General features: G+C 41.3%; 1 protein-coding gene across 1 annotated transcript in view; it reads right to left on the bottom strand.

Moving 5' to 3' along the window:
- Positions 1-24,636, bottom strand: part of PLCE1 (phospholipase C, epsilon 1) — a 248,531-nt gene that overhangs the window by 168,439 nt on the left and 55,456 nt on the right. The window contains 1 exon segment of the mRNA XM_006903774.1: positions 8,591-8,876. Within this exon segment, the coding sequence (XP_006903836.1) occupies positions 8,591-8,876 (286 nt within the window).

The following is a 24,636-nucleotide window of genomic DNA, read 5'->3' as shown; positions in this document are numbered from 1 at the left end:
TAAAAAAGAAAAAAAAAAAAAGAAAGCTCTCCAACTATGTTTGAGGTGGAAGCCATTCTCCTTATTGGCTCTTTGGAAAGACTGTCCCTTATTATTTATGAGCAGCACCTGGAATCACACTTCTTGGAGCTCATATCTGAATATGCTGTCATATTCCTTGGCCACCCCTGAGCATAGAATCCCACGTGACCATGGAGCCACATTCCCAGGTGACACCTGGCCAATGAGTCCCTCTCCGTTTCTAAGTTATTCAGTGACTGTGCAGTCACAGTTCTCAGTCACACTGGGGATGGAGTCAAACTCCTGGATGATGTCTGACCACTGGCAGCCACAGGAAAAGATCTTTTGTCACTGTCTACCACTTTTCTTGATCCCATAAACCACAGATGCCATCATTAACTGAGTACTTCTCCACAGTCTGAATTCTCTAGAGGTGGTAAGGGCTATTTCAGTAGTCCTAAACCTAATGTTACACTTTCTCTGGAGAGAGCGAAGTATTATTTTTACAAGTTGACAACTCCCAGATGCAACTGTGTGCATTCTTCCCAGAGAAGACATAGCATTAGAACACAGTGGGCAGCTAACAAATATTTTACATTTGATTAACTGGTTCATAAACATGCCTGTATTACATGAAAGCATGCTTTTAACTATGATGAAAATAATTCCAAGGTCATAAAAATGATAAATCAGAGAAGTTCTAAAAAATATGTATACTTTAGAATTAGAACTATGTACATGCCTTTGCCTGCTTGGTAGTCGTGTAATTGCTTTGCTAATTGTTTGATTATGAGGAAGTAAGACATAAACATAATTATTTTATGTTTATTACTTAAACATAAACCAAATTATTTTCTAAACATAATTATTTGTGAGGTACAGACACTTGGTTCAGATGTATGTATGTAATTGTATTACATCTTGGTTTTATATTTAAACTTTTTAACATTAGAAAAATATACAAATATACTTCCTAAAATAGAAGAAAATAAGTTGAAAATTATGACAAATAAAATGGTCTCTATTTTCAAAAAGCCTATTAAGTCTACCTAATTAAAGGTACTGCTTGCCTTCATATCTCTTTTATAGTCTATGCAAGATCACTCACTTTAATAAAATATTCTACATACACAGATATGCTAAACATATATGTGCTCAAAATGAATAAAAGATTAGGTCAACATTAATTAGTTCAAAATTAATATATAATTTAAGCATGGGTAACTAATCTTTGTCCCAGTTGTTGTTATTGTTAGGTACCATGCAGGTGAGTAGACCTCATAACAACACTATGAAAACAGACCTGAACCTCGTCCTCTCCTGTGTCACCCTCACCACCTCTGACACACTGAAGCCCATTGCTGTAGTCACTGTGTCAATCCACTCGTTGAGTTCTTCCTCTCCTTCGCCATCCCTCCACCTTTCCAAGCATGATGTCCCCCTTCAAGAAATAGCTTCTCACATTAGTATGTGAGACGAAGCTTCATCATCTTTGCCTCCAAGGAGCACTTTGGCTGCATCTCCTCCCAGAGTTATCATAGTTATCTGCAAATATTTAATTCTTTAATTTACAAATTTAGCACCAATTTAAGCAGGAACATAAGGTTAGCGCTCTAAATTTATTATGTTGGTTTGGACATTCAGCCACATTATTTGAAAAATTCTCTTCTTTATAATTAGTAGTCTAATTTTTTTCTTTAGATTTTTTTAAATATTACTATTAGTTGTTTCAATTTTTCCTTTCATTTTACCTTTGTCTTGCTTTTATATTTTTTAATAAAATAATATGTGAAGAAATGAATGACAAACTAAAAATGGATGTAGGAAATTCCAGATTATTGACAAGAGTAACTCTTCTGTCTGCCGCTACACAGGGACAGGCATAGGGAGCTGGGCTGCTAACTGAAAAATCACGCCTCTCTGGTGGTTCAAATCTACCACTGGCTCCTCAGGAGAAAATGAGCAATTTCCTCGTATGCAATTTATAGTGTCAGAAAGCCAAAGAAGGGTCAGTTATGAGGTTGTTCAGTTTCAAAGAAGAGTCACTGAAGAATCAATCCCCAAAATGAAGAAGGCTTGATGGAAAGGAGAGGAAAGAGCAGAGATAAGGAAGTAAAAAACTCGTCAGTATAACAAACCAGAGACGGTCCCCGGCTGGACTTTCCATTTTGAGATGTGCACCTTTGTGACAAATGACACACCTCTGCTGAGCAGAAGTTAATATAGAAAATGCTTCTCATTATTCGACACACTTTCAATTTGGTAGAATGACCATCCTTTGCGGTTCTGGACATAGACAACCAGGAGGAATACTACGTGCTGCCTGCTTAAGTCACTGAAAGTACAGAAACTCGAGGAAATACTAAAGAGTCATTAGCAGAATCCCAGAGATTCTGTAAGGTGACAGAACTTGATTCATTCAAGCCTCTAGTTAGAAATGAACTTCTAAATGTCCTGTGAATAAAGAACAACTACTTAAATAGCTTTCTCTCTTAGGTAGGTATTTTGCTCTCACCTACTGTGTGCTGCTCCAACTCTTGTTTAGTAACCATCACCACCTCCAGAGGGTAAGTGGTTGATGTGGTTTACTGTAAACCAGCTCCACTGCCATAAAGTTTATTCCAATTCATAGTAACCCTGAGATTTTTTTCTTTTTTTGGTTAGTAGCTTAATTCTTTAGCCACTGAGGCACCAAAGCCCTACATAACATGTCCCTCCTCCTTCTTCTCCAGTTCCCAACTCCACTTAATCCACTTCAAACAAGATTTCTCTCATGGCAAAGACCATTCTCTTTGATCTTTTTTTCTTTCTCTCTGGGGAGAAAAAAGAAATTTAACCATTGTACATCCGCTTTCTTCCTTTATTTCCATTTTTAAGTGCTCATTCAAACAGAAAAAGTTACTGTAACTATTTTATTAATTCCTTACTAAAAGTATGAGTTTCTAAGTAAAATTAACTATATAAAAGATATCTACAGCTGGGAATATTTAAAAGTGTTTTGGAGATTGTAAAAAATTCTTTTCAAAGACTCTATAAAAGGAAAATTAAAACCTTATACTCACCTTTGACTATTTTTTTCAATAAAAAATGCAGGAGGATGGAAGCAGAGGGATGAGAATGTGCTGGGGGGTGAGGCGATTAATCATGATGTTGTACAATTTGATGGGGATGTGAGGGAAATTGGAATAATTTGGTCTAAAAAACAACATATTAAAATTTTGTAAACAAACTAGTATAAAAATATAAAATGGAAAAAAAACATTAAAAAAGGGAAAAAAGTCATACAGTGGAATATTATACAGCACTAAAGTGGCAAGAAGCTGCATGGCAATGTTGAAGGCAGATGGTTCAAGGCCACCAGCTGCTCCATGGGAGAAGGATGAGCAATCTCCTCTCGTGCAATTAACTGTCCCTGAAAACCCTCTGGAGGGTCAGCTGTGAGTTGAGTCCGACTCTGTGGTTTACAACTAGAACAACAAAGAACAATGAGATATTTGTAAAATATGATACAACATGGATGAGCCTAAAGAAGATTATGTTGTGTGAAATAACTTGGTCTTAAAAGGACAAATTCTGCAGAAGACCACTATTGTGAAAATGGGAAGATAACAGAACTAGATATATATGGATGCTCAAAGGGGGGGAGGGGAAAGGGACAAAGAGTGTGGAAAAGGGGGGAGAAGAATCACTGGGATAGCAGAGGTTGGAGGGTAAATGGAGGAGAAGGAATGGGTATGATGCACTGAGGACTTGAAAGGATGGTAAAAAGCACGTAACAGGAATAATTAATTAAAGATTAAGTCCCTGTGCAAATAAAACCTTTTTCCAACAGGGTGAAAAGAAAACCTACTGACTGGGAAAGAAACATGCTTTCTCAGACAAGGGTCTCATTACATAAGTTTACAGAATACTGCAGAGCCTCTACCAGAGAAAGACCGATAACACAATTACAAAATGGGCAAAAGACATGGAAAGACTTTTCACAGAGGAAGACATTCAGATGGCCAACAGACACATGAAGAAATACTCAGTAAGAGAGATGCAAATCAAAACCACAGTGAGACCATCAGGACACACAGTACTGACCCTGAGCCCAGTGCAGAGAAGATCCTGGGCACCGCCTCCAGGAGGTGAGGGGCTGGGCCCAGCACAAAGAATACCTCTTTGAATAAGACTGGTGACCCCTCCAGGGGAGTCTCAGAAGATAAAGTCCCATTGCTGGGAACTCGATCCTCAAGGCTGAGGTCTAAAAACCAGATGAAACTGGAGGGCATAGAGGAACCTACTGAGAAGATTCATTCAAACCAGGGTGATGGAAGAGCCCTGCGCAGAGCCACGCGCGGGGCCAAGAGAGGTGCTGCCCCCGGAGACCCGGAGCAGGATGAGGATGCCGTCGCAGCAAAGAGGGTCAGAAGAAGATAGTGAGCCAGTGACGACGGGGTGCAGAGAAGCTGGGGAAGGGAGACCGTGGCCTGTCAGTTTAATAAGAAGTGTCTCCCCATAGTATTTTTCTACCATAAAATTTCAAAAAATAATGTAATGAGTTTAGATGTTCATTTTTACATTCCATTAAATGTTTTTGGTAAACTCTGTAAAAAAAAACAAAAAACCACAGTGAGATATCACCTCAGCCAGTGGTAAAATTTAACAGGACAGCAAGTAATAAATTTTGGAGAGGATGTGGAGAGATTTGAACTCTTATACATTCTTGGTGGGATTATAAAATGGTAAAACTACTCTGGAATGCAGTTTGGCATTTCTTCAAAAAGTTGAACATAGAAATTCCTTATGACCCAGATATTCCACTGCTAGGAATATGTCTCAAGAAAATGAGAACTGAAACAAAAAAGGAGTTTTGTACATCAATGTTCATAGCATTATTTAGAATCACAAGAACATGAAAATAGCCAAGAACTATTGGATTGAGAAATTGTGGTACTTTCCCATGATGGAATACTATGCAGCACTCAGGGACAGTTTGGAAGCAGAGTGGCTTCCACTTCCTAATCAACATGCTTCCGGAAACTCTATAAATGTCAATAAATGTTCATAGTTGTAGAGGGGCTTCAGATCTTTTGTTCATAGAGTCGTGCTCGACTTGAAGGCAATCAACAACAACAACTATATAACATGGGAGAGACTAGAGAGCATTATGGTGAGTTAACTAAGTCTCATAAGGACAAATACTGCATAAGATCATTGTTGTAAAAATAGAAGGGTAACTAGTAAGATGTGCATGAAATTCCAAGAGGAGAAGGGGAGGAGTTGGGAAGCTGAGAATGAGGTAAGGGGAAATCATGAGATCGCAAAATTGGGTGTGTGGAGGAGGAGGTGAAAGAATTAGGAAAGATCCAGTAGGGACCTAAAAAGATGGAGTAATAACGGGCATAGATCAATGGTGATTAATTTTATAAAACTCAATGTTTGCAAATGTATGAAACACAATGTGAGTGAATGAAGAAATATGTGGAACACAATGTATAAGAATTTTGTATGCAAACCAATCAAAAAAGGTAATGAATTATATAAAACACAATGCATATGAATTGTTACACCTCCCAAGAAATGAATGGGGGAAGGAAAGTCCCAATCCTCTGAGAACCTGTTCCAAGACAGTGAGTGAGTGTGTCCAATCCTCTCTCCCTCTGTCCCCCCAAAAATTTAAACTAAAACAAAATAAACAAATAAGAAATGCATTTTAAAACTCCCCTATTTTTTTCTTGTGAGCCCACTCTCAATATTCCAATCGTAATCTTTCCTTTCCTTTCTTTACTTTATTCTGTGGGAAGTGAACTTCAACTGTGCCATGAGTTAAAGAGGCTTTTGAGGACAAGAATCTGGAAACCAAATCATAACTGTTAGGATTGCTACTCCAGGAAAGGTTTCTAAGTTCTACACAGCTCCTGAGAAATGAACTTCTGAAACAAACTCCATTTCGAATCTGGGGCCAGAGTGTATACATACTGTACTATCCTTGTAGATTTTAAACTGCATTACAAACCTGAAGGTTGCAGCTCAACCTTATACCACAGGATATACGAGACACACAGACCATCACATCTCAACAGCCAGCTGATTCTCCAGACCCCCTGGTCAACGGAGCTCAGAATACAAATGGTGTATGAAGCAGGGAATACTCGGAGATCTTGAATATCTATATAGTTTGTAAGTGCTCATTTTCTTCCATTGCTTATTAAATAAAGTATGGTTAAGTGTGGCATAAAAAGCATGTCAAAGACTTCATGGGAAGGTGTCCTAAAGTTAAAAAGGTTTCAAGAAAGTGAGTCAGAAGTCACAGAAAAGACTAGAGCCACAGAGAGCCCAGCTATATGTATTATCAAATAAGAGCCAGTCACAGAGTGTCATCAGAAACCATTACGAGCTGCCACACAGAAAGTGAAAGAAACTCCCAAGTCCTTAAAAAAGGCAAGGTAATGAATGTATTACTAGCCAAGGATCCACTGAGGCTGGGAGCTGGGAATGTTGATCTTTGAGGTCCTGATTTGGATGAAGGAAGTGCAAATGAGAGTCAGTTACCATCAAAAAATGGACAAGCAAACAGGCTCCTGCCTGGGCTGAGAGGGCTCTAAACTGTCCCTCTGCACAGAAAATGAAAAGTGACTCGTGCTGACTCAGTTGTTGGTTTGTCTGAGGTCTCAGGTTTCAAGCCAAGCCATTATAATATAGAATATCAACTCCTTCTGCAAACGCTTTGACCACTTAAAACTACTTCCACATTATTTAGCACTTAATTCTCTATAGTCTCATAGTATTCCTTGATTACATGTAAATCTGGTTTACTCATTAGGAACATAAACACCTATCAGTAAATGGACTTAGCACTCACTGGAATCCTTCATAACATTTACACACTGCTGGGCAGAGTAGGTATCCGGTATACATGAGTTCATCAATTCAACTATGAGGCCTTGGTATGTCATGAGACAAGAGTAATTCCACATGAGTATCTCAGCACAATTTCTTAGGAACAGCAATGATGGAGGGCATCTTGGCAGGCAAGGCGAGCCACATCGGCGTGGCAAAACCATGACTCTTGTCTGTTGGGAAAGTCTAGAGACTGTAACCCCATGAGATTTATTTTGTTCCCTATCTAGAAACAGGACATACTTAGAGCTAAAAAAAAAGCATGTTGAAAGAATAGGATGCACACCAAACCAGATTTCTTCCCATTGTTAGCTGGCATGGAGTTAGCCCTAGAGTCACGGCCCCCTTGTGTACAAGGGAAGTAAACGGCCTGGTTCTCTGCCATCCTTATGACTGGCTGTGACCCAGACCACTGTGATACAGGGGATATTCAATGGCTGGTTTTCAGAAGTGGATAGCCAAGCCTTTCTTCCTAGTTTTAGTCTAAAAGTTCTGCAGAAATCTCTTCTACATCATATTTAGAAAAATAAAATTGACAGGTAGGTGTGTATCAGGTGCTCTGGCTGGGAATGAAACCTACATTATCGCCATTATCCCCCTGGATTAATGCGGCCAAACTGTGTTTTTTTCCTCCATTCATCACTTATAATCAATGCACAGAAGGTAAGATGACTCCAGAAATCCATGGGATACAGCACCAAGCATGTGTGCACAGGACAGTGGTCTCCTATAGGGCTGTCGAGGGTGGGTGTGGAGGTGTGATCGGGATGTGTGGAGGATCAAGCCTACCAGATCTAGATCTCTGGGATTCCTGTGGAGGGACAACAACTCCTCTGCCGGAGAAAAATGGCCAATGACAGAGTGGGCTCCCAGCGGCTTCTAGCAGAGCAACATGGCCCTGTGTGGTCTCTAGCTGGTTGGGAGCTTTCTTCCAGGGACAACTGTCAAGCACGTCATGACAGCTGTCAGGGCACAGTGCTCTGAAGTTCTTTGGTGTACTGCCATCTCTGACCCACCTGTCAGCTACTTGTGGGAAGGAACAGGGAAGTTCCAAAGCTGAGGAAACTTGTTTTCCAGGGATTTTCATTTTCAATGAGATTGATGGCTATCTTGTCCTTTAAGATAGTCTCTGGCTTTTGGATTAGTGGAAAGGAATGGACTACCAACTCCAAGGGATTCAGTTCAAATCCATCAGCTGCTCCATGGAGAAAGACGGGCAATCGCTCATGTGATTTATTGCTTCTGAAAACCAGTTGGAGGGTCAGCTATGAGCCGGTCCTGACTTGAACAACAACAACTAAGCTGAATTTCCTGATTCTGGATTCTGAGTATGAAGGGGAACTGTAGTCCACTCTGCCCTCAACCATTGCTGACTTTCTCTGTGGCCACATGATCACACTTGTTGACAAGCATCTTACTACAGAACTGACATCTACCTCTGCCATGGGTTATCACTAGAAACAATGAACAATTTTTTTTTTAAAGATGGTCTCTCAACAATTTACCTCTTTCCAAAAATGAAATCTCAAAATCTTTATGGTTCTTATTTGGGATTTTGACCAAGGATTGCCTTTTTCTTCCCTTGAAGAATAACCTTTATTGTGATCTGCTAACAAGTGAACTCAATTTTCCAACGGGAAGTGCATAAGTATTCTACTCTGTGCTTAAAGGTGAGAACTTAAAAAAGTGACATTTCAAATATTACCTTTCAGCATCATTCGTCCAGTGGATCCTCCGAATGTACTGAGAAGGCCACTTCTTGCTCCTAAAGATGTGGTTGCCTCTAGGAGCGCCCCGGTGATATACTGAGACAGGGAAGTCCGCTGGAAGGTAGCACGATACTCACATGCAGTGGCTCGGATCCACGGCACTAGGCATGGACCAACACTTAGCCTTCCATAGGCTATGTCAGAGGCTGGGAGCTTGCTGAAGAAAGAGAGAAGAGATCCAATTTTATCTTCTGTTTCTTCTCTTCTTACTGCATTGTAGATCTGTGAATAGCACAAAGTACAGGAAGCATTAATCTAGTTTCTTAGAAAAGCAAATTAACTTGTTGACAAAACGCCAAGATGACTTATTAAGAAAGAAGGCTCAGTCACTCTAAGCACAAACACTTCTGAGCACTGGGCTCATACATTAACCTGAACATTCTACAGACACGATTTATTTCGAGAAGCTCTGTGTAGTTATGAAATAGGCCATTCAAACAGCGCTGCCATCAAACAGAGCACTTACAAGTTGTACCATCTAAAAATATGTTCAGCTCAAATTCCTCCTCCTCCTCCCCAGCACAGCAACGTTCCTCTGTAGAGGGACAGTGTAAATCTTTCCTTTTGGATTTTCCTGGGTGACCGTCCACTGTCTGCCTTCATGGAACACTCTTGGCTCACATTCACGAGGAATCTTTTCTCCGTGCTCAAATTAAAGTGTGGATGAAAGGCCACGGGGTAGGAGAGTTCCTCTATTTCTCTCTTTGGCATAAACCTTCAGTCCATCAGCTGGGATCTTTTAATTCTTTTAAGCTTCTCCTCCTCCTCCATCACCCACATTCAGTGAACTGACAGATCCTGTTCACTCTTGCTGCCCTGTCCTTCTCTCTTTTCTCATCACATCTCCCTTGATCTCTTGAAATTCACCATGAATGATCTCAAGCTAGGATTCCCAGAACAGGTTCCCAGCCATTCTCGTGTAATCATTCATCATTCATCATACATTTCATGAGAGGAATGACACTGAAAGACATGGGGCACATGCAAAGGTTAACACACACCCCTGCAGCCACAGATTTTCACGATCTAACATGGACGATAAGGCCTGATAATGAAAAGGTTTGATGTTATTGCAGAAGGATTTTGGGGGGTTGTCAAGCATTCTGAGAAGCCATAAACTCCTTCACGGTGTATAAACAACAGAGAAGAAGCAGAACATGGGGCTTTTTGATAGTGAAGCAAAGGTTAACTATACGTTGTCTCCCTCCTGCCATCTGGAGCACCTTACTTTTGTTGATTCACCACCCATATCAAATCAACAAATAATGATTAAGTATGAATATACCGGTCATTGTATCACACATGGAAAAATAAGAAAGCTCTTCCTTCAAAGAGCGTAAAATCTAGTGAAGGAAACTGACATATAAGCAAAATCCTTACTGTAGGGTAGATGTAGCCAAAGGCTACTCTCTCTGGTGACATCAACGAGTAAACAGGAATGACAAGGATCTCGCATGTTCTGTGATGCTGCATATCCCAAGTCTCACCTTAAACAAGACCCAAAGTCTTCAAGCGGATCGGGGTTAAGCTACACAATATCCTCATGGAATGTTAGAATGCACCCAGAACCTACCTAATGTTCACAACAGCTCACCTCCAAGAAACCATGGGTAAACTCGTGTTAAATAGAGAGCTCTGGGGGCCTCGTCCATAAAGTGAATTTCTCTTCTGATTTGAATTCACCAGAAGCTCCACACGAGAAAGATGGATCATCCATTCCCATGAGATTCACAGCCTTGTAAATCCAGTGGAGGGTTGGCTATGAATTAGTTCCAAACTCAATGCAATGAGTTCATCTTGGGTGTGTGTGTGTGTGTGTGAGAAATGCTTAAGTATCTATTAGCTAATCTTCTAGCACTGCTCTCAGCCTCTTGTCACCAAGTCATTTAACTTCTTGAAGAAATCACTGATTACAATAAAATGACGATGTTATGACTGACAATTGTCACTGTTAACCCCTTGACCACAAAGAACAAGAAAGAAATGGAAAAGCTTCTGCCAAAATCTGAAATCACTTCTCCCGGTCACACTAAGTCTGGCTGAGCTGAGTTCAAGGAGCTTGTTGAAGAAATGCTGAAATGGGGATCAAGTAGCAGCAGAGTGTTGTTGCTGGAGTGCACTATTAAGTGTGGGTCCGTTCCCAGCTGACCCTCCAGCAGGTTTCCAGAGGCTGTAAATCACATGGAAGTTGACCGCAATCTTTCTCCCACGGAGCAACTGGCAGTTCGAATGGGAATGCCTTTGGATTGACGGCACAATTCCTTAATACTAGGCCACCAGAACTAAATTATCATGAAGAATATTTCAAAATCATCTTAATATCTTATTAGCTGTGTCACTTGGACAAGTTGCTTTGTCATTCTGTGTCTCAGTTTCCTTTTTTCCCCAAAATGGAGATATAATAACACTTTATAAGGTTGTGGTGAGAACTAGAGCTTTGGTAAATGTTATTCTAACAGCATCTGGCTTGACAAATATTCACTGTTATGAGAATGTGGCATGACGACAGTGATGAATGTGGTAGCCTGCAAAAATTAACAAAAAAACTTTCCCTCTTCAACTCTGGGCTGGTCCTGTGATTTGTTTTGACTGACAAAATTGACAAAAATTTGACTAATCACAAAGATTATGAAAGTTGAGTTTTAAAAATACATTTATTCATTGGATCTTGCCTTCCTTTGCTGCTGCTGCAAATCCTGTAGTAATAGCTAAGTGAAGAAGTCCAAGGTAGCCTGTGTGACCCTGTCACTCTTATCACCTGGGCTGACAGTCCAACAACAATTAGACACATAAGTACAGTCATCCCAGGTCATCAAATTGCTGCTCCAATCCACTAACTGACCATAGATATAAGACAGAGCCCAGCGGGGAGGAGCTGACTCAGATTTGGAGAATCACCTAGCCAACTTACAGAAAGGTGCATTTATTAAATGTTGTGGTGTATGTCACCAAGTTAACTGTCACACAGCAAAAATTAACTGGCACAGTTGGGTGAGGCTTAACTCCACTCGAGTCCTGTTTGTTTTGTGTGTGTTTTTTTTTTAAATAAAAAAGTAGCCTAAAGAAGTGGAGAAAAATACATCATGGTTAATACTGTAATGCCAAAGTGACCGTGATCTTCAGCTGCTGTGACTAATCTATGTGTTGTAAATTCTAACCTCTGTGATGTTAATCGCTTTGGTGACTTAGCAGTAAGGAGCCGTACTGCCAATTTGAAAGCATGGAGTTCGAATTCACCACTTGCTTTAGAGGAAAACGCTGAGCAATCTCTCTCTCTCTCCTCATTAGTTTATTTACAAAATTCAAATACAAATTTGAACAAATTCTTTCAATTTCCCTCACCCCCCCACTCATCAAATTGTACAACCCAATGATTAATCCCCCCCTTCCCCCTGCACATTCACATCCCTCTGCTTCTTGTATTATTTAAAGCCTCTGAAAATCGGCTGGAGGGTCAACTACGAGTCGGTTCTGACTTGACAGGACAGCACCAGAACAGACAATAGCCAACAAGGCAGGAATACAAGCAGGTCTATAAAGACATGATTCTCAGCTCATTGCCTCCGAGTTGGAGCTAACCCTTTGTCAGGTTTTTGGAGACAGTAAATCACACAGAAGAAGGTTTGTCTTTCTCTCAGGGAGCCGGTGGATTTGAATTGGCTGCCTTTAGGGTTTCAGCACAGCTGCCTACGGAACTACACCATTAGCTGAATCTGACTAAGGGCAGGTCCTTTTAGGGGGTGTGGCCTACATAGTATTTACTGTTTGGATTCTCTGGCAAAACACTAGAGAGATTATTGTCAGCTCTATATCTAGCTATTTAGCTCATGGTCTCCAGATTTAAACTAGCAGACAACTCTGTCCTATTTACTAAGGCGGAACTTATTAGCATTCACAAAATATCCCTCTGCAATTCTGCTTCCTAAAAATGATCTTTGGATGTGCCAGAATGTAAAGCCAGCAGCCTCCAAGGCCAACAGCCCGAGACACACCTCTATAAACATTCAAGCCATTTCCTTGAAATAAATCAAGCTACACACACACACACACACACACACACACACACACACACAATCTGCTTCACTGGTTTTGCTTTTCTCAGTGAACCTAGCCCAAGACCGTAGGTAAGTAGGTAAGAGGATAACCCAAGATTTACACTCAAGTCTGTCTAGCTCCATGGTCCAGCTTTCTCCATTGCACCATGCACGGTCACACTCAAAGCCAATACAGTGGGTTCAGGATCAATTTGTTATCTAGCAAGAGACTTATATGATGTTGCCAAGGCAGTTGCTTATTGGTTTATCATGATAAATGCCATTCATGGTCACCTTAAATTTCTCTAGGAATATACAAGTTATGACTAATGAATGAAATAAGCTCCTTTATATAGTAATTTACAACCTTAAATTACAAAGTTAAAAGTATATACAATCTTTATCTACATCTGATTCATGTAAAAGGTGCTGAAAACTAGACAGAATACTGACCTCTATGGGTCAAGTTCTTTTTGAGATAAATTTAACTTATCAGCATATGGCATTCAAGCTCACTAAACAGCTGTATCTCCATTCATTCATTGATTGATCATTCAATGATTTCTTGAATGCATATGCTGTACCAACTCTAGAAACTCAATAGTGTTGAATAAGAAAGTTTCATTTTATTGGAGGAGGCACATAATAAACAGGTACACCAAATAAGTTAATTTAAAATTATTTTACATAGTGAAACCAGGGTGTTTCTTGGAGGCAAGGTTGGTGAAACTCCAGCACATATACTTTGGGCAAGTTAGGAAGGGCCAGTCCTCAGAGAAAAGCATCATGCTTGGAAAGGTAGTGAGGGTCCATGTAAGAGAGGAAGACCCTCAATTAGATGGATTGACATAGTGAGTGTTGTGATGGACTTAAGTGTGTCAGAGAGGATGAGGATGGTACAGGATAGGGCAGGGTTCACATCTGTTGTTCACAGTGTTGCTATGAGCTGCCATTGACTCTAAGGCACATAATCACAACAGCATATATAGTCTTGACATCTTTTTTTTTTATAAGTGGACTCTGGGTTTTCTGAATTTGAGGGTGGGGAAAGGAAAGAAGTGAAAAAGTTCAAGGAGTCAAGATGTGTTAATTTGGTCAGTGTTAATTTCTTAGAGACTCAAGATGTGTACAATTCTTGATCATGGAGGAACAGTAGTGGTGTCCTGGTTAACGTGCTTGACTCCTGTCCAAAAGGTGTATGTAGAAGAAAGAGGTGTCAATCTGCTTCAGAAATTATTTGCAGCCTTGGAAAACCTTTGAGGCAATTCTACTCTGTCCTGTAGGGTTGCTGAATCAGAATTCACAGGTAGGTAGCATGTCTAGGTTTTTTTGTCATTCGCTTTCATGGTTTTTACGTTTAACACCCACTGTAAGTATTAAATATGTTCTCCTCATGATATAAAAATTCTCCTATGATGTTAAGTACTGTGGAATGACATGGCCTGGACTGGCTTGAGCAGAACTATCTTCTTGATATTATGAAGTTATTTGCAGAAGAGCAAGCAATGTATTGATGGTATGTAAGAAAACATGCACAGCTCTTCATGATTTAGGAAAGAGGAATGCCTTATAGGAACTAGCACTGGAACATGGGATATGTATTTCCCCCAAATTAAAACAAACACACTAAGGCTGAAAAGAGCCAGGGTAATTGGGAGAAAAAGCCAGACTTCAGCACACTGTATAAATAAGGCATGAAGCAGCCTGACCCCCATCAAGTCAGGAGCAGATAGCCATATAGTCAAAAAGGGCATTGTCTCTACCGCTAGCGGGGTCAAAGACAGAAGCATCCACTTTATATTTACTATATTTAAAATGATGTTTTTCTTGGGCCAGGGTTATGGAAAATGATGATGTTCAATCAAGATCTGACGGCATATCTTTAATTCTTTCAACAGAGAGAAGGCTTGTTCCTTAGATTTCTATTATCTAATAATACTTGTCAAAATAACAATATTTGTTGAGTGCTAACAATAAAGTTAGGGTGCTCCAGTAGCCTAGTGGTAAGAAATTATGCTGCAAACCTGAAGGCAGGAGATTCGAAAGCTCCTCAGAAAAAAAGATGGACAATCTTCTCCTGTGTGATTTACTGCCTCTGAAAACCCACTAGAGGATCCGCTATGGGTCGGATCCAATTCAATAGCACACAACAACAACAACAAAATTGAAGTAGACACTGAGAATTGAGATGTGACCTCCTTTAAACCTCACAATAATGAGGTAATGATGAAAGAGAGAGAGAAGTCTTGCATTCACTACTATTTTAAAATGAGGAATGCATGTGTATGGCTACACTAGGCCTAGCAAATCTATTCAACTCTTAGGCAATGGTGCTAATTACCAAGCTTAAAAGCAAAGAATTCCAGAGAGGTCAAGGTAATCACTTTCAAGGAAGGGCAATCCTTAAGGCTCTACTGTTTATTGTCTGTCTCCTCCCACTCTGATGTCAGTATGAGGACTTGAGCTCTTTCATTTATTCCTGAATTCCATGTTCTACAATAGAGCTAATGGGGCTCTGCTGGAAATAAGCTTTGAAAACCAACTCAGCAGCTCAGAGGGAGAAAGATCTGGCAATCTGCTCCTATAAGGAAAACAAAACAAAATTGTTGCAACTGAGTCAATTCTGACTCACAGACATCCTACAGAATAGAACTGCCCCACAGAGGCTTGCAGGCAGTAACTGTTATGGAAACAGACTGACCCATCTTTCTCCCAGAGTGGCTCCTGGGTTCACACTGCTGACCTTTGGGTTAACGATTAATCACTAAGTCAACAGGACTCTTTCCCAAAAGATTTCAGCCTCAGAAACTGTATCCAGCACTTCTACTGTTACATGGCGTTGCTATGAGTAAAAAATTGATTTGAGGATAACTGACAACAATAACAAAAATAATTATCAGATTCATAGTTTTTCAAGAAACAGTTCATTGAGTAAGTGAATCTCTCTACATTTTTTTTCCCTTTTTTACCATGAACTTGGCTAGAATCTGTTAAAGTTTTTTTCATTTTTGTTTGTTTATTTTAACCAAAGTGGGGGCAGTGCACCATTCCTGGAGGTACTGAAATAGCAGGTTCATGCGTGCAGTGGACGGAGCAACCTCCTATTCCATCTCCTATGTCTAAAAATCCATTTACTATCATGTCCTCGGATAGAGAATGTATCAGATATTAAACTGATAAGAACAGATACTACACTTGATCTTAGCCAATAGGCTGAGAAGTGATGTTAAAGTTTTCAATAATAAACGTGTTTACTTCTTTTGACTCAGAGCTGACCCATAAGTGGGTTTTCAGAGACAGTAAATCACACGGGAGCTGAATGCCCATCTTCCTCCCACAAAATTCGAACTATGTGCCTTATGGTTGGCAGCACATCTCCTTAACACTAGGCCATCCACCACAGCTCCCTAGTCGTTGATCACTAGAAAACCAAATCACATGAAATCATATTAAAATTTATATTCAAAATATTTGCACTTAAATGAGATTCTAACTGCTAACGAATCTAACTTGGCCTGAGAAATTCATTAGTCCTTTAATATTATTCTATGATCACTTGCTAATTGGCTTGTTATTGTTGTCATAGTACTGGAGTCAGAACTGACTCATAGCTGATCTCCCAATGGGCTTTTAGAGTGTATAAATGGCAGGTGTGGAATTGGCATATCTTTCCCCTTCAGAGCCCCTGATGGATTTGAACCGCCTTCAGGTTGGCAGTACAAACCCTTACCACTAAAGCCATCAGAGCTCCCTTGCTAATTGGCTTAGAGCTGAGAACATTTAACCAGTGGTATAGCACCAGTCTGTGCATTGCATACAGTGATAACTCGTGGTGGCTGTGATGCTAAACACTGTGACACTGATGTGCCAAAGGTGATAATGGTTACCCATGGTGGGCAGTGTTTGGTGGAGCTTCCCAATTAAAACAAGCTTGGAAGCAGGAGTGGCATTCACTTCCAAAATGACTTGCCTCCAGAAACTCTAGGAACAGTGCTCAGGCCTTTCATTCATAGGGTCGCTATGAGTCGTCTATGACTTTGTGGCACCTAACAACAACACAACAACATCCTCCATGCTACTCTTTGGCATAAAGATGGGCTATCTCCTTTAGTGTGATTTACTACCTCTGAAAACCCACTGAAGGGTCAGTACCAACTTGATGGTATATATAACATTCTCCATATTGTTGATGTTCTCCATAGTAATTGTGAATGTGTGCAGAAATAAAGATTTGAAAGGATCATGGGCTTAAAGAAATAGCAAAGGGACTCAGGTATTAACTGTCTTAATTTTATTAGTAAAAGGCAAAAGATTTATGTGATCTACTGCCCTAGTTTATTTTAATTCAACAAATACTAAGTTTCGGTTATAGGGACTATGGCAAGATTGATAAACTCTGCTATCAAGAAAAGGACTATGTTTTTTGATTCTAGTTTTCTGTAGACAAGAAAGGGTCACTCAACAGTCTCTCTGCTTCCCTCATAATGCTGCACTTCTATGCGCCAGACTTTCCTGCCTTTTTATTTTATTTTTTTAATTTTTTAAAATTGTTATTATTTTTGTGTGCATGTACCGTCAAATCAGATCTGACTGGTACAGGAGGAGATTGTCCCTCCTTCCCCGGCAGAGCATCTGGTGGATTTTGAACAGTGCGCCTCTGGGATTGTAGTTGCAGTTCCTTGCCACTAGGCCACCAGAGCTCTCCTTTTCCTGCCTTTTTAAAGAGAGGATGTTCTTGTTAAGTGCTGCTGAGTAATGTACGACTCATAGCCACACTATGAAGAGTAGATCTGAACGCTGTCCTATCCTGTGTCATCCTCATCTCTGATACACTCAAGCCCTTTGCCACAGTCACTGTGTCAAACCATCTCATCGAGGGTCTTCCTCTGTTTTGCCAACCCTCCATCCTTTCAAGCATGATTCCCCTTTCCAAGAAATAGCCTCTCCTAGCAATATTATTTAGCTTCATTTGGATTATCATCTTTTTCATCATTATTCTTTTACGCAGTAAACAGGCAGTTTCCCCTTCCCTCATATTAGCTTTCTCCTTCTGTATTAGTTGTTGTCTCACTATGAAGTCATTTCTTCTTCAACTATTACCTTTAGGGAACTCTGGTAGCCAAGGGGATAAGGAGTAGTGTTACCAGCCCCCAAACCGGCAGTCTCCTCCCATGCAATTTACAGCCTCTGAAAGCATGCTGGAGGCCAGCCATGAGTCAGTTCCACAACTCAACAACATAGAATAACAACAACTAGTACCTTCACTCTCTCCATAATGTGGCTTGTAATGTAACCTGAACTAGAAAGGTAATCATATTTATTACAACCAAGTGCAAACTATGAGTTAGTCAGCAGGATAAGAATCCTCTGAAGATAAAGGATTATAGATTAGAGGGGCACCTAAATAAATCAGCACAATGTAAGGAACCCTGATGGCATAGTTTGTATTGGTTGTGCTATTAATCAAAAGGCCACATGTTGGGAGCTCTAGTGGCTTAGTGGAATTGCACTGCAATCCCAAAGGTAGTCTGTTTGAATCCACCAGATGCTTTGCTGGAGAAGGAGGGGCAATCTCCTCCTGCACCTGTCAGATCTGTTTGGATGGTACACTCACAAAAAATAATAAAATAAAAAAGGCCACATGTTGCCAAGAAATGAATCTACAAGAAGCCCCTCTGTTGTTTGCTGTCGAGTCAGAACTGACCCATACTGACCCTTCATTGGGTTTTCAGAGGCAGTTAATCACACAGAAGGGGATTGTTCACCCTTCTACAGAGCAGCTGATGGATTTGAACCACATGCCTTCGGGACAGCAGCACAGTTTCTTACCATTGGGCTACCAGAGGAGAAATATGGGGCAGTTCCTGGTCAACTCCAGCCTTGGAAATCTGATTGAGACCCTGTGCATTGGAATCAACTCAATAGCAGTGGGTGAGTTCATAAGACACTGTTCTGCACCCTCCTTTGATAAATAGCTTCTGGGGATGTAAAAGCTTGCAAGTTGATCTGCTCCCATCTGGAGCAAAGGTGAAGAAAAGGAAAAACTCAAGGGAACAATTATTCTGAAGGAGTAAGGGATCACATGGACCAGCCTGTATTAGTCTGAGACCAGAAAACTAGATGCTCCCCAGGAGTCATTACTGATTGTCCTGAACAGGGTTAAAACAGAGGGTCCTAGGTAGAGTGGGAGGAAAGTGGAAAAAAACTATCAAATTATATTTTTTAAAAAAGATCAGATTTACTGTCCTTGAGGACTGGAGGAAATCTCTAGGACAGTGATCTTAAGACACCTTTCTGACATGAAACGGAAGCCATCCTAAGGGGCCACCTTTCAGCCAAACAATAGACAGGCCGAGACAAGCAATTACACCCAAGAAGAAGTTGAAACTGAAAACAATCAATGATATGAGATCAAAAGGACAGCATCTGCTCAAAGGCAAAGATTAGAAGACGGCAGGAAGGAGTAGAAAATCCAAATACAAGGAATCAGAACCCAGGACAGGAAGGGGGAAGTGCTAATACTTGTGGAGAATATAATCAACACTATCGAAATGGAAACAAATTGGCTTTGGAAATGGTCACCTAAAGAACAGTTATACCCTGGAGGACATTATGCTGAGTGAAATATCTCAGTCACAAAAGGACTTATACTGCATAGTGCCACTGCTGTAAAATGGGACTGACATGGGGGTTGGGGGGAGAACAAAAAAGATGGGATAAATAATGTATACTGCATTGAAACAGATGAGGGAGAAAACTGTTTAAGAGGGATATATGATTAGGTATTATTGTCATGACAGGAGTTTAGATTGAAGGCTGCATAGTCAACTGGACTTGGAGGGAGGGATTGTATAACAATGAAAGAATTTTTCTTTTACTTTTCAAAGAGAAGAACAATCTGGAGGGGAAGGGTGGGCAAGGAGAAAAGTGCAACAATGAATGAATGGAAATCCAAAATCTCTGTAAATTTTCATTAAAATTAACAATAATAAAAAATTTCAAAACAACAACAAAAGAACAGTTATAAAAAGAAGGACAACATAGGGACCTCTCTGAAGGGATGAAGTGATTGAGGAGCTTGGCTTTGGGCTATGGCTTGGAAGCCTCTGTTACTGGTCTCCTTGGCTACTTTCCTAAATTGTGACAGCTAGAAGCCATGTTCTGGAGGGATGGAGACACTGGGCGTCTGACTTCTGATGCGTGTCTGTGTGCACAGGAGCTCTGGTGAGGTGATGGTTCAAGAATGTGGCTGCTAACCAAAACACTGATGCTCAAACCGACCAGCAGCTCAGCAGGGGAAAGATGAGGCCGCTTCAAAGCCTTACAGTACTGGGGACCCTGGAGGGGGTCCCCAAGAGTAGGAAGCGACTCGATGGCAATGGCGGGGGCTTTGGAGTTTTCTGTTTCCTCAGAGTCAACCAAAAACAGCGATGCTGATGGAGGGAGGAGGCGCTGGAGCAACTTGGAATCCCAGCGGCAGGGATGGGGAGGTGGATTTTGGTAGCAGCCTGTTTCCTCTGCTCTGTGCCACATTCCATTCAAGTGCCTGTGTGGAGAATTCCATTCTGCTGAGAAGATGTGGCCCATGCACGAGACACTGAGCAAACAGGACTCCAGAGAGCCAAAAATAAAGGCTTTGCTGAGAGTGCCAATTAACCCGAGCTGCGCCACCAGCTTCGCAGGGAAGGGAGCCGTAACCTGGACCACTGTGGGAAACATCTAACAAAGAATGTGAGGGGATAAACTAGACAATTTAAGAAGCGGAATTCAACAACTGGACATGCCCGTCTACGTGTCTTTCAACCCATTTTTTGCCCATTCATTCAAATTTTCTTCTTCCACGTAGCTTTCCCAGAGCTTTAGCCAGAAATAATCATGTTCTCTGGGAGGCTATAAACGCACTCAACACAAAACTCCATGGTGGTACTTGCTGCAAAATATGAAAAAGACCAGTTTCCTCCCCACACACAGGCTGTGAATGTCTGTGATGGCAAGGACAACATTCAAGGCACTATTTTTATTGTCAGCACAAACCTTGCTTGGGACGGCAGAGGCAATGGAGAAATGAGGTGAGTAAACTGAAGTCTTGGAGAGAAGGGGTTCTCCAAGTGTGATCCCACAGCAGCAGCCACATCTGGCAACTTGCTGGAACTGCACATTGCAACCAGGGCAAACGGAGGGGAAGGTGGTCATTAAAACGGCTTATTTAAAAAACAAACAAACAAACAACCCAAACAACTCTAATCATCTCTGAGTTAGAAAATGGCCAGAGTACCATCAACAAACGAATGGCTAGAGAAGCTGTGGTATATTCGCACAATGGAATACTATGCTGCATTAAAAAACAAGGAACTCATGCAATATTATTCAAAATGGTTGACTCTGGAGAACATTATGCTGAGTGAAATATCCCAGTCACAAAAGGACAAATATTACATGATGCCACGGTTGTAGAATGGGACTGTCCTTGGGGTTGGGGAGAGACTGAGTAAGATGGGTTCAATAATGTATACTGCACTGAAACAGAGGAGGGAGAAAACTGTTTAAAAGAGATATATAACTAGGTATTTCTGTCATCACAGGAGACTAGAGCGAGGGCTACATGGTGGAGGGGACCTGGGGGAGGGTTTGTAAAACAATGAAAGAATCTTTTCTTTTACTTTTCCATAATTTCTGGACTCATGTACTTATAACTTGTTAGTCAAATTTGTGTCTTCTAGGTTGCAACACCCCCATGATACATCTTCAAGGATATGAACATGTACGGCCAAGCACAATCAATAAGAGTGCATCTGAATTCCAAAATCAATCTCCATAATAGTCTATGTGTTTCCTACTGCCAAAGGGGCCCTTTAGAGTAGTGAGAGAAGATCTTCACCCTGAAACCCACAGCGTCCCTTTTCAGCAGGAAGTAGCTAAGAGAATATGCCATCCCCTTTTCCTTATGACTCAGGGTGAAGTCTCTCTCAGGGAGGAGTGACAGGGAATGGCAAAGGACACACTGACAAAGAAGATTAATCAGAACTGGCTTAGACAAGCACTGTGGCATTTGGACAAGAACAAACTGGGAGGAGGGTAGAGAGAATAGTGCAACAATGAATGAGTGGAAGCCCAAAATCTCTGTAAATGTTTATGAAAATTAATAAAATATAGAAAAAAAAATAAAATGGCCAGAGTAGTCACAGAAGCAAGCAGAATCAACTCCACTCACTGCCATCAAGTAGGAACCTACTCCTCGCCGACACTTCAGTGGGTTTTCAGAGGCTGCAAATCCCACAGGAAACTGCAGCTTAAAAAAAAAAGAAAAAAGAAAATGGAAAAGGAAAGAGGAGAATTCAAGAATGAGGATGGGAGCTGGAATCAAGAGATGCTATGTTGCTAGCTTTGAAGGTGGAGACAGGGCTCCAAAGCCAAGGAATGCAGGCGACATTGGAAAGCGTGGAAATCCCAATTCTCTCCCAAAGCCACCAGGAGCACAGCCCCGTCAACGCTAATTTTAGACCCATTTCAGCCTTCTGAACAACAGATTTTTAAGACAAGACATTTGTATTTTAAAAAATTGCAGTGTTCCAGGAAAAAACAAGAAGAAAGAAATGCACATTCCTAGTCCCCCCTCCCCCCCAGAAGTAACCTGTTGCTTTCATTTCAACTGTAACTCATGAAGCCTCAGATTGAAACCTGATTTTCAGTGGCTGAGGTTTCAAAAGTAACTCTCCAAGGCTTTTCTTCTGAGGTACAGTGGGTAAACTCAACCTTCCAATCTTTTGGTTAGCAGCCTAATACCTTAACCATCTGCACAACCCAGGGACTCCTGGGCCCCACACTAGACCTCACATTCAAGCTCACTGTCAAGAAGTCAGAACTGCCTAACAGTTGACCCTCCATTGGGTTTGTGAGGCTGTAAGTCACAAGGGAAGAACTTGCTCCTCTAGAGGTGAAAAATTAACCCCTTATAAACCCTGCTGTTGCTACATACCATTGAGTCAGTATTGATTCATGGCTGACCCAGTGATTTTCAGAGCAGGTTTTCAGAGGCAGTATGTCCCAAGGGAGGACACAGCCCACTTTTCTCCTGCTGAGCAGCTGCTGGATCTAAATCACGTGCCTTTGGGTTCACAGTGCAACCCTTTCTGGCAAAGCCACCAGAGCTCCCAAATAAAAACCCCGTTGATGAGTACCATCAAGCTGGACTCAACTCACAGCTGACCCTCCAGCAGGTTTTCAAAGGCTGCTAACTGCATGCATCCTTCTTCCAAGTAAAACTCCTACACCTACTAAATAAAAAACTGTGAGGCTGAGACCCAGGGATCTGTATTTCAGTAAGTCCTGCAGATGATGAAAAGGACTGCACCAATTAGAGAAACCACCGCCTGGGACTTCAAGAAGGGCACCACATTATCCATCCCACAAACACCTATGTTTGTGTCATCTCTGGTGTTGGCTTACTTAATAAAACAAGGCAAGCACGGCATTACTTTTGTTTATTTACTGATCCGTGGAGAACATTTTCATGGCATCAAAGATTCTAGCACCTACATATGACTGACATTTCTCTCTCCTCCAAGCCCCCAGCACCTTTTGATCAAATAAATCAAAGCCTCTTTGCAAATTTACAATCCCTGGCAGAGACAGATTACCCAGGAAGCAAGGTAAACAGGAGATTATTTGTACTTTCTTATTAATCTGCAGAGCACAGCCTTAAATGTCTTTTGTGGTGAAGAACATGTAAATCTTTCTTTGCAGATTTGTAAGTAAGCACAGATAAGCTCGTGCTTACTTGCTGGCTGGGTAACAATCCCAGGCCATCTCCCCATTAGGTGGGAGCTCCTGGGTGAAAAAGTGAGGGAAGTCCTACTCATTTCTAGATTTCAGAGGCCAGAACAGGACAAAACCAATGCTAGTGACATGAAGGGGCATCTCTTACTGACATTGCCTGTGGAAGTTCAATGCAATGGGCTTCTCTATAAATGATGCTTCCGGGGTTTAATATTTCCGAAGATGAATCATGTCTGAGATAGTAATTCAAATGGGAACTACCATGCTGAAAAAAAGCCTATCATAATGAGACAACCTGGCTGCCAAAGGAAGCCTCTTGAAAAGGGAAGCGGGGGAATAAATAAAATCAGTACAAATGGGTTATGCTGTTAGGCGTGTGATGTCAGGGCATGAATTAGGCCGATAGGATGGATTTAAGGGCCTGAACTACCAGGCTCCCTGCAGTTTTAAGGCGTAGTGGGTCAATTAATGAATCACATGAGAACAAAGGCCCTGCAAGAAAAACACAAACTTTCACAAATCCCTCAGTGGGTGGTTCAGAGGCCCAGGGGTGGTGTTCTTGAAATGCCACGCACTTGTGAAGCTGGGAGGGACAGAAAGTTCCTGAAGTCCCCCAGCTCTAGGCTGCTGGGTGTACAACTAAAGCGGGTTTACCTGCTTCCTGTGCACAGCCCTGCCACCTACTCCAGGCCCTGTAATTTCCCTCTTATTTAAAGGATAAGGGTCTAAAGAAAGCACTGATGCCATCTCTTGTCATGATTCACAGTGTCCCCTCTACACCTGGGTCCTTATGTCTGGACCCTGCAATCTCTTCTCTAAACCTTATGCTCTCCTGCTTTCTACGAAGATGGAGCTGAAAGCGAAGAAGGAAGCCCCTGCCCCTCCCAAAACTGAAGACAAAGCAAAGGCATTAAAGGCCAAGAAGGCAGTCCTGAAGGGCGTCCACAGCCAAAAAAAAAAAAAATCCGCACGTCACCCACCTTTCGGTGGCCTAAGATGCTGAGACTCCGAAGGCAGTCCAAATACCCCTGGAAGAGTGCCCCCAGGAGAAACAAGCTTGACCACTACGCCATCATCAAATTTCCCCTGACCACTGAGTCAGCCATGAAGAAGATAGAAGATAACAACACACTTGTGTTCATTCTGGATGTCATGGCCAACAAGCACCAAGT

This window comes from Elephantulus edwardii, unplaced genomic scaffold (assembly GCF_000299155.1).
Source record: "Elephantulus edwardii isolate Elephantulus edwardi_28Jun2011 unplaced genomic scaffold, EleEdw1.0 scaffold00007, whole genome shotgun sequence".
Lineage (NCBI taxonomy): Eukaryota > Metazoa > Chordata > Mammalia > Macroscelidea > Macroscelididae > Elephantulus > Elephantulus edwardii.
This window is presented reverse-complemented; position numbering and strand designations above follow the sequence as displayed.